At 44.4% G+C, this 11,534-nt stretch overlaps 1 protein-coding gene across 3 annotated transcripts in view; it reads right to left on the bottom strand.

Annotated features, from left to right (window-relative positions):
• Positions 1 to 2,785: 2,785 nt before the first annotated feature.
• Positions 2,786 to 11,534, bottom strand: part of nova1 (NOVA alternative splicing regulator 1) — a 48,157-nt gene continuing 39,408 nt past the window's right edge. For all 3 annotated transcript variants that reach the window (XM_024260610.2, XM_024260611.2, XM_036215217.1), the window contains one exon: positions 2,786 to 10,909. In XM_024260610.2, the coding sequence (XP_024116378.1) occupies positions 9,890 to 10,909 (1,020 nt within the window). In that variant the 3' untranslated portion in view covers positions 2,786 to 9,889. The remainder of the gene's footprint in view (positions 10,910 to 11,534) is intronic.

The following is an 11,534-nucleotide window of genomic DNA, read 5'->3' on the forward strand; positions in this document are numbered from 1 at the left end:
TATATATATATATATATATATATATATATATATATATATATATATATATATAAGCTAATCCAAGAATAAAGATAAATAGGAAATGATGGATGATTATGAAATTTAAAATCGCTGGTCTGCTAACCAGCCATGGGGTGGAGGGTACAACTGGGGGTTCCTGTGTGAGCTCAGCTCCGGACATTTTCCCAGTGAAGCAACTAAAACAGCTGCATCAAACCTCGTCTGTGCACAACTAACACGTTGCGGCTGCGGAGAGCTCTGATAGGGGCTCCCCATCCACGGGGGGGCGGCCCTGAATGAACACTCAGTGATAATCTGGTCAGGTTGGAGGCACCTCATTCACTCCTCCATTATGTTTCATGACGCTTCCTGCAGAGCGTCAAAGGAGCCAAATTTACCGCTCCAGTCCAAATCCATTTCTGACTGACTAATTGCCAAAACTACCAAAATGGCTCCAATGAAGCTAGTACCTACTCGCTTTTTTATAGTTATTGGGTGAAACGACAATTAGAAGACTAAACTCTCAGATGTAAATGTATTTTTTTATAAAAGTGCATGACTCCACCCTTCACAGGTTGTTGCCATAGTAACCACAAGAACCATGAAGATCCAGCGGAATATGAATTTTTACCCACTAATGTTATAGAAAGGTTCATGTCTTCTCATACGAACATGTGAAATAATTCAGTGATTGTTGTTCCCAATGCATCCAAAATCAGATCCATCCACATTTAGGAGCTAAGGTTTTTAGACTCGGCTGATTGGATTACTCTCATTTCTGGGTTTGACAGAAGAGTTGACCCAGTCTAAAAGCAGCACCACAGAAGAAGACTCGCCCCAGGGGCAGGACTTCGCTTGTAACGTCAGTCCCTTTGGGTTCAGGTGCTGGCAGACAGGAGGTCTGCAATCTGAGATCTGAGTGGTTAACCCTTATGCGCCGGAGCTCGACTGTTTATGTTCTTTGATTCACTGTAACTCTAAGCAGATGTTGTTTGCTGAGATTCAGGCAAAGATCTTACAAATCCTGCCATCTGAACGGTCTCAGACCTTCAGAGCGTCACAGTCCAAATCAAAGCCAGAACTGAACCAGAATTTTAACGCACCTCGTTCCTCAGAGGTCCAGATCTAGAGAAGCTGGTTCCTGCCTTCACCTCCTGCCGCTGGACTGCTGTAACGGTCTTCACAAAGCTCCAGCCGGACCAGAACCAGGAGAACCGACTGCATCACTGCTGTTCTCAGTTCTTGCACAGGTTCATACAGAATGGATTTTAGAGCTGCTGCTGGAAGTTTTTTCTACTCTGAAAAAAGTCCCTGGTCAGATCTTCTGGTAGTTCATGGACCCAGCTGGGCTCTGCATCTGCAACCTGTGTTAGTGATGGAAGCAAAGATTTCCAGGTGTTTCTGCTGGTTTTCATCTTTTCTCTTAGGGATTTCTTTCTGGTGCCAAAGTGTCTGTGAAGCTTTGTTTGATGATGCAGGACCAGCTAAACTGCCTTAAAGTTCCCCTATGACAAAAACGTTCCCAATAGTGTTTTAATTATGGTTATGACATTTTTAACCAAAATCTCACAACCTAAAGGTCTTAAAAAGTCATTTTTCATGTCGATCTGAAGCCTCCGTTTCCAAAATCTCCTCTGAGGGGGCGTGGCTTTTGGAGCTGCTCCATCCTCCCCCCGTCTGATTATGATAGCTCTGTGTCTCTCTAGCGTAAATCTTCACCACTGCTACATAAAAACATCCATCAATCTGGGTAATGTCCAGCCGTATGGTTCTGATCCGGATGTCAGCTGGACGAGGAAGTGAAGATCTTCATGGACAGAACTTCCTCCAAAATCCTGATTCTTTCTCCTTCCAGTTCACCAAAGACTCTTTGAGCTAATTCTCCAATGTTTATTGACTGTGATCAATACATTCAATCATTGGTTTCTCAGAGTTCTTGATAAAATAATCAAAGCTAACATCAAAATGCTCTTTCATTGATTTACAATCCTTTCCAACTGCGGTCAAATGAGCCGCCGTTCACATTTCCGTGGTCACATCAAGAAGCTCCGTGGAGTCTGGTGGAGATTTTCCAGCGTTCTCAGTCCTGCTACCGTAAGTATTGGATGAAACTCACACCAAAAATCCAGTGATGCTGATTTGACCACAGAAATGTGAACGGCGGCTCATTTGACTGCAGTCAATGTGAAGATACCATCTTCTCTTCTCCAGAACCTGAACTAGACACTAGGAACAGATGAGGGTTTAGTGCATGTGCAGCAGAGCTGTTGATGGAAAGAAGATCATTCATTCAAACAGTCTCTATATCAGAGAAATACTAGGAAATCTAAAAACTAAATGATTTCTTATTACATATGTTCTCTTTCATTAGAAAAATGCCACACAGACATGTTTGAAAACTCAAAAAACAGGATTTTTATCAGAGGGGGACTTTAAGGCCCGGTCTTCTCTTCACTTTACACATCCACACTACACTCTCTTTTTTCAGGACTGTCTGCAGGTTCCGTTATCCTTTGAGACCTGCATGTCGGTCAGTCTCCTGTTGGCCAGATTAGACCGCCCGATCCAATCTGTGATGCCAGACTAGAGAACAGGAAATGTTGCAGATGGACAAGATGTCACACCAATCTCCATGTCTTTATGATGGTGCAGACTAATCTGTGTGAGGATTGCCGGTGGAAACGTCACAGCTGAGAACCAGCCGCTCAGATCCATCCTGCATCCTGGACTGTTTTGTTTCACTCATGCGAGACAGAGGAGGAGAACAAAAGGAAACAAAGACAGGTGATGTTAAAATGAACATTTATAATGACTCTTTGTTGCCGTCGCAAAAATAATCTTTAAAAAACAATTCAATTATTGACACTGAAATGCTGACTTCACTGGTAGTCCACGAGTCATAAAACACAACTCACTGAATTTCTTTTACAAACACAGTACTACAGTTACATTAAATAGTCATTACCGTTAAATTTATTAATGAATAATGTTCAAATAAAGCGATAAGAACAATGAAGTCCTCTCATTCCCTCACCACAGTGACTGTTTTCTTTGTAACATCGTTTAGAAAATATTTACTGCTTCTGAGATGTTTCTGACAGAGGCAGAAAACAGACTGGCAGCATAACAATGGTGGAACATGAGCTCAAAAAGGCCGGATGTTTTTCAAGGGGGACTCAAAGCGGGACAGAACCATCCCGGTCTTCCTACATGTACGCAGGCTGGCTCAGCGAAGAATTATTTGGCACTTTTACTGGCAAACGCTTGCCGCTAAAAGTTTTGACACTTTTTCAAAAAAATGGCACAAGAAGGCGTTTTTCATTCCTAAACATGTTCAAAGGACTCTTCCAGTTTCAAAACACAGAAATGTTCTCCCTGAAAGCCCTTTGATGGTTTGTAACAAATGATAGAAAGCAACCGTTGGTTTTGAATGAAGAAATCTACCCAATCAACAAAACATCCCTTTGCCTCAATACCGGATCGTATGCTGTCAGTCCATTTTGTTCTGTAATGGAACGAGTAGAGATCAACAACAAACTGGAAAAAAGTATGAGAACCAACAAGCCATCCTCAGTTTGCATTCCAGCAGCTTGCAGACCAGTCCAGATAACCGGAACCCAAAAGAACAGTCTTGCAGAGTTTGACAGTAGAAGCTTCAACATGTACAAATAGAAGTTAGTGGGGATGGAAAAAGGTCAACAAAGTTCATGGGAGGTTCAGCGAACAGAGACGACGATGGCCTTGTGTGTTGTGGGGAGCAGATCCTGTGGATCAGACTGTGGCGTTGTGCAGGCTGTGGAAGAGGCGAGAACTGGCTTAAAGAGAGCAGCTTTCACCAGTTTGTAGCATTCAGAGCAGTCCTGGCCTCTTTTGGTGAATTGTCCAGGATATCGTAAAATCAGGATAATTTTTTTGGAATGGTCCTGCAGGAAACTTGTGGAGAGACGACTCAAAACAAAGTCCCTTCACCCCCGGAGCTTCTCGTGGCGACGAGGAGGCAGAAGCCTTCGTCACTTTGCCTGTCCGTTGTGATTCTAATGTCATCCTGATCAGCTGGAAAAATAATAACACTTCTAATTTTGGATCTTTGAAAGCAAGAGGACGGAGGTGAATGCTGCAAACAAAGCGCTCGGTGATTGACGCAGACCTCTGCTGCTGGGAATGTGACGGAGAAGCCTTGGAGAGGGGAACAGGTGCTACTCTTCTAGTTAGTCTGAGAATCCAGCCCTTTCCATCACTCATGATACCCAACAGGTTCAGGGAATACATAAATAAATAAAAGCAGCCTCAGAGCAAACAACAAAGAAAGGCAGAAAGAAAGAAAACAACTCCGAACAGAGCAGCTGTAAAACAGTTTGCGTCATTTCACACCCAGTATGACCCTCTGATCAGTAAAGTGCATTTATACAACAACAAACACACAATATTGTGTTGACAGCGAATCGGAAGTTCCTTGAACAGATCTGCTTTATGAGTGCGGCCGTAGGAGGCCTACCTGACTGCAGGTGAAGTATGTCATCGACACAGATACTCACTTGACATGAAGTTAACATTCCTGCCCTGAATTTCACTGAAGACAGATCAAAAACAGAAGATCAAACAGAGAAAGCGTGAGTACATTCATAGAGTAGATCTGGGCTTTGAAGTTTTGTTAAAAAAAAAACACAAAACAAAGTATAAGTGAGGTTCAACCTGTTTGTCAAAGAAATGCAGGCCTGATATCCAGAACCACAAGGAGCCGGTCGGTATGTTCACGTCTCACGTGAGTGTGAATCAGATCTCTGATGACGGCGGGACGGATGGGCGGATGAGAGACGGCGGCTCTCTTTTTTTTTTTTTTTTCTGTTTTTGGGCCAACATGACAACAATGAGCTCCCTCCCTCCCAACTCACGACATAAAGAAAGGTTTTTCCACATGAGGCGAGGAAACTGAAGAGCTTTACACCTGACTGCATGCAGTGTTATGTCCTTGAATGTTTGCGAGACACTCGCAGGTTTTTTTTTTTTTAATTACCTTTTTTCCTCCATAATTTACCATGCAATAGAAGACGTGCAAAAAGATAACATCTAACTCCACAAACACATTTTTGATTGTTAATGGCTGTGTTATGAATGCCTATAACATGTTATGCTTAGTCCATGCTGGCCTATAGAGACAATTGTGGGAAAACAGCAGTACTGAAGCCACAGGTCAAACGAACACACGGAAAAATGCGTGGAGTGTAAAACAACGTGGATCCATAGAAATCACAACCTTTAACTCTTACTCTATGTAGCTATGGGATAAAACGATGCACAGAGAGTTCTTTGTCCTTTGTTTGATTATCTTTTCTTAACTTAAATGACAATGTTGGATTGGCACTTGATCAGCACTTCTAAACAAGTTATTGATATCTAACATTTGATCGCACATCTATGATTTCAGAAGCTGCAGAGGTCTAGTTTGGCACAATTCGTACTACAGAGTCTATTATTACTTTGACCTTTATCTTACCGAACACCGTATAGTTCTCTTTACACCTGGTTGTCTGCCCCGGCCTCCCGGAGCACGTCTCTAAATCCACGGACCAGACATCTTTTTAAACTAAAATATTTTGTATAGTTTACTTATCAAATAGCAGCATTTTCATAACTTACAAAAGTACATGTAAACCTATTCATTCAAAATCTTAGTAATTTCAAAGGTTCATACAACAGACATAAAACACAAAACAGGACAACATGCTACTATATTGCTTCCAATATTCTTTACATTTTCTTACTGTCAAACTAAATCATCAGTGACAGGAATATGGACACCACCGGCCGATGATGAAGCATCAAAATGCACAAACAAATCGCGAAGCTAATCTTACTCAGGCTTTGCCAGAACTCCCACCATCCGCACAAATATAACAGAGTTTCACATTGGATCGACAACGCTGAACTGCATTTGGACTACAAACTAGAATAGCTACGATAAAGTACATATAGATCATATGACATGACATATTGTATTCCACAGAAAGGATTTCTAGTCATTTTCAGATAACAGCATATGCATAAAGGATGTTGTTTCACTTTGAGGTCACAAACAAGTTTCCATGGTAATCGCTCCATATTGTATGCGTTCTGTCCAAACTATGCTTTCTAAAGAGGCTGAAGCTTGAGCTGTGCCGTCACGTCATTGTTTGTCCAACCAAGATTTGCCTTCCTCACGTAATATATTCTTAAAAAAGAAAAGAAAAAAAGACGCTTCTTTGAAAAGGCTAAACCCGTCGAAACCGGACCTGTTCTCCGGATACGCTGCTGGTTGATCTCGGTGGGTGTCACAGTTTTGAAGGCAGGTGTTCTGTGCGTCTTAACCTTGTGAACTCTTCGGGCAAGGAGAATATTTTCATTTCCCGACCCACAATGCACCCAGCACAGCCGACGCCCCGCCCATGAGACGACAAGACAGGAGAAAGGGGGGAGAGCACGCAGCGGGAAGACGCACAGACAGAACATGGAGAGGACCGAAATGCTGAGAGAAAGAGGAAAGTTAATGAAGAACGCAAACTGCGAGCGTCAGTCAGAGCTCTGGGAAAAAAGCAGTCCAGTTGCATTGATAAAACATGCCTTCGTTTTGTGCTTGTATCTTAATATGCAAAAATCCTGGGCAGTCAAAGGTTCCGTAATTTCACTGGTGGCCAGATTGGAGTTATGGACGGCGGTGAAAACATGTTCAGGGATGCTTCTATCGCTTCCACATCCTGATGAATCGGATGTTCTCCGACCCTGTCAAGCAGCACCAACCCTCGGCTTCGGGCTGATCTTAGAGACGAGGGAGGATTCGACAACTAGTCTGCTGGTTGGTAAACGTCCACTCATGTAACCCTTGTGCTATCCTAGACATGTCTACATTAAAGTGGGGTCATCTGGACCTCATAAAACGACGTGTTGAACTTTTTTTTCAAGGATTTTTTATCTTCACTGATGTCCACGACAGACATAAAATCCTGTCCACCTCTGTCATGGGAGGGATCACACATCAACATAAGGGTGGGTCATCTGGACCCTATAAGAGAGCACAAGGGTTATGTGTGGTGTGTTGTCGAACAGAGACATCAGAAGGCGTTTGCGCGTTGTGTACAGTTGTCCCCTCTGTCAGTATTACGCCTGGTTCACACTGGACGCGGAAACGCTGCGAAGCGGTGCGGAACGGAGACCGCTTCCATTCGGCGCCCTTGTTAACCTATGGTGTAGTTCACACCAGACGTGGAGCGCCGCGGTCCTCTGTGGCAGGCTCGCACCGTGCAGAGGATTGTTTCAGCGTCTGGTCTATGTTGTGTGAGAGCGATCCGCTTTAATTCTGGCAGGAAGTTACATCAAGGTACATGAGAAAATTGGGTATTTTTTTAATTTAACCAATTTTTCAAAATAAAACACAGAGATTAACACATGCAATCGTGTTTTTGTATGTAAACAGACTGCAGAGATGAAAATAAACAATCACAACACACACTCCTCTCTCTGTGTCTCAACAACAAATAAATTTAAATAGTGTAGACCTACTAACTACTAGCTTATTCTTAGCAGAAACACAGGGTAATATCGGCCATTAACTTAGTCATGACGGCAAAAACAAAAAAAGCTCTAGCAGAAGAGCCTGTCGATGCACGTCTGGTGTGAATTGCAGGAGTGAGCGGATGACGCTTCATGGTGCTTCCGCTTCCAGTCTGAACCTAGCGTTATGTCTGGTTCACACTGGATGCGGAAGCGCCACGGAATGGCGGCCGCTTCCACTCAGCGCCCTTGTTAAGCTATGGTGTAGTTCATACCAGCCGCGGAACGCTCACACCGTGCAGAGGATTGTTTCAGCGTCTGGTCTATGTTGTGCGCGAGTCACGAGCGATCCGCGTCAATCCAGGCAGGAAGTTACATTAAGATACATGAGAAAACCTGGTATATTTTTTTAAATATAACCATATATATATAACTTAACAACAAATAAATTAAAGAAGTGTCTGCCTACTAACTGCTAGCTTCTTCTTAGCAGAAACATGGTGTCATATTTTTAGGTTATTAACTTACCCCTGATGGGAAAAACAAAAAAATAGCTCTAGCAGAAGCGCCTGTCGACCGTGTCTGGTGAGAACTGCAGGGAAGAGCGGATGCCGCGCGCACTCCGCTCCGCTGCGCTTCCGCGTCCAGTGTGAACCTGGCGTAAGTAGGTCTTGCGTGCAACATTGATGTGCAAATTGAAATCTATTCACGCCCCAAGTGGGGCTGCGAAAGCGCCTTACAGTGTGTTTAAATGTCTCACAGTGCAGTCTTTAGAGACTCAGTGCACGACACCGAAGATAGCAGCACAGAGGGGAGTGCAGGTACGTCTGGAGACAACGGTTATCCATGAAACAGAGGAACGTGAAAGCTGTCATGTTTTATTACAGGCTCAGCGCGAGCTCTGGGAGCAGAAGTGCTCTGGGTCTGGATGTGAACTGGGAGGGATGGCTCACAGACAGCTTCATCTCCTGTCCTGTATTTGGTGCCCGTCACATAAAGGCGGGTTTCGTTTTGATCACAGATACTGGTTCAAACAGTTTTTTCTACTTAAATGCTTTTGTAGTGCTCCGATTCCGTTCCCAACCCAGCGAGTTAGACGCCGCCTCGGGGCCGTGTGGACCTCCGGGTCTTGGGAGACGCAAAAAACGTAGAAACTAAACCAGTAATTATTTATTGTTAGGGGTGAGCAGAAAGCCTCGTTATGGAGTAGTAACGACAAGGTGTTTTATCCCGAAATGCTGAAATGAATATTTGTTATTCGATGGAAGTCAAATTTAGTGAGCTGAAGGACATCGCGCCTCCCTCCAGAGATATTGGGACAGAGAAAAACCTAATGCTATAGCACCAAGAAAGGGTAAAATATTTCTTTGTGTTTGTAGCTGTGACTGAATTCTCTAATACGTTTCAGTGTTTGTGCATTTATGGGAACATTATCTGTGTGTTTATGTAAAATATATCTATACATTCCTGTGTCTCCTCTATCCTCTCACATTGATTACTAACCCCTGAACTGTACCTGCAGGCAGCAACAGTTACGTTCAGACTGGGTTTGAGTTATACATTTCTTTCACTGCAAAACAATATTTGATCCCTGTAAATAAAAAAATAGCAATAGCTAATATTGTTCTTACATTCAGATCAACCTGCATTCACAGGTTTAGATAAGGTTTTGTGTTTAAATGAGACCGTGTCAATAAATAAAGGATGAAAATATAAAATACCCAAATTTAGAAAAGTCAATTATGATATGAGCCAGAATTCAACAGATGTCAACATATATATATAAGATTTTCTTGATTATTTTTTTTTCTTTTTTCTTTTTAATAAATCAAAGTCCGATTGCTTCCCCACAGGCGGAGCTGAGTTCAGGTGCTCGTAATAAAACCTCTCCCCTCTCGATAATGCTTTCTGCGAAAGCAAGCTTTGTAAAACAGCTCGACAGCCCGGCTGGATCTTCATCTGACACTCAGGTTTTGGGGAGCCAAAGTCTGAAAGGGAAACAAGAGCCAACAAAACCAAAACAAAAACAAAACAAGAAAAGGAAAATTAAAGAGAAATTAGGTTTTGGAGGTGAGTAAAACCCTGTGGCCTCACCCGTTAATCTGCATCTTGGCAGTGGACCAGGTCAGCTTACTCTGATCACTTGACACAAACTTTAAAAAACATCAGGACATCAGTCCTAAAAACACACTCACATATCACACACACTTGGTTGTCTCCCCACCGCCTCCTTTGTATTCTCTCATTTGATACTGAAATACTGAACAGATATTTGGACATTTCTTTTTTTTCTATACAACTCCACTCTTTCGATACCCTTTAATCTCTGCCTTCATCCTTTCCTTGCTTGCTCTCCTATGCTCTCTTAGCCCACCTTCTGTGGGTTGGTAGCACGCACGCCCTGCTCATACGTGATCCGTTGGCTGATCAGATACTGCGCTGCTTGTGTAGCGGCTGGCGACCCTGTTATGGTTACTTTGCGGTTCCGAGTACCAGGAATGAACTCTCCTTTTTTGGAGATCTGGATGCGGGCTCCTGTCAGCTCCTGGTACTCTACCAGCGTCTTCCCGCCCTTCCCCAGAATGGCACCCACCAGATTCTCTGGGACGGCTATTTCAACCACGTCCTTGGCCCCGTCTGCCAGCTTCTCTGTTGCCAAAAGAGACGAGGCCATCAGAGGGGACGAAGCATTCAGGTAACCGTTGGAAGCCCCGGTAGCAGCAGCTAGTGAACCCAAGGAGAAGCCGCCGAGGCCGGTGGCCGGGTGGCCCGCGCTGCTGGAGGCATCGTTAGCGTAGGAGGCTAGCAGGTTGGCTGCGGCAGCTGCAGCTGGGTTAGCACTGGCTGCAACTGCGGCCAGAACTCCAGAGGCGGCTGCAGGGTTGAGGCCCAGGCCCAGGGTGTTAGTGTTGTAGCCGTAGCTGGCCAGGGTGTTCAGGGCTGAGGTGATGGCCAGCAGGTCGTTGCCGGAGAAACTGGACATGGTGGCAGGAAAGGCCCCCATCCCTGTCAGTCCAGCCTGACCCAGAAGGCTGGAGGCCGTGGCGGCGGCCGCAGCTGCGTTGGGCAGCACCTCGGCCGTGTTTGCGTAGGGCGAGCCCGTGGGGTTGGAGTTGGCCACCGGGCCGGAGACGTTGGAGTAGCTAATGTTGAGGCAGCTGCTGCTCTGAGGGTCCTCCTGGATTTTCTGCACGATGATTTCCACAGCTTTACGGTTCTGCTCAGGTTCTCCGCTGATGGTGACCACTCGCTCCTGCAGGTTGATGCCCTCTGGCTTCTGGGAGAGCTGCACCCATGCCCCTGACTGCTCCATCACCGCTTTGACTGTGGCTCCACCCTTGCCGATGATGAGTCCAGCTGTGCTGTTGGGCACGATCAGTTTGGCCTGGGGAGAAGAAAGAAAGAGTCTGGTAGCAAACACAAGAAACAAGAGCCAGATTTAACAGGAACCAGCCAACAGAGGGGTATCTCTCCCTTAGTCAAAGTATTATACCAGCTCCCGCTTTACTCAGCAATTTGTTAATCCCAGGGGTTTAGGCTGCAGCTGCCACATGGCTCTGCCTAGCTATGAAAGACTGTAGGTAAAAATAACCACGTCCGCTCGCATTTTGCTGGCACTACCAGACAGCGGGTCATGGCACAAAGAACAAGTATGATTTTCAAGCTGAGCCGTTTTCACACAACATTAATGCTTTCAATGGTCGACTAAACTGATGGGATTCAGCCACTCGCACACCGGTCGGTTCCTGTAAATGTATGTTGTGACTTCACGAGTGTGACGATCCATGTTATTCCTGAGAGACTGTAAATGATATCAAATGATGTGTAATACAAGAGTTTGAACCTTCACAACCGCAAAAAACAGTCTGCTGAACTCTCCTGGATTGTAAGGATAGAAATGCTTTCAATAGTGTTGTTGAGAGGGAAATTTGTTCAAAAGTTTGACTTATATTAATGTTTTAATCACTATGACAATTATTTTATTTAAAAAAACATTCCCAGTAGTTTTT

Source organism: Oryzias melastigma, linkage group LG14 (genome assembly GCF_002922805.2).
Source record: "Oryzias melastigma strain HK-1 linkage group LG14, ASM292280v2, whole genome shotgun sequence".
In the NCBI taxonomy this organism is placed as follows: Eukaryota; Metazoa; Chordata; class Actinopteri; order Beloniformes; family Adrianichthyidae; genus Oryzias; species Oryzias melastigma.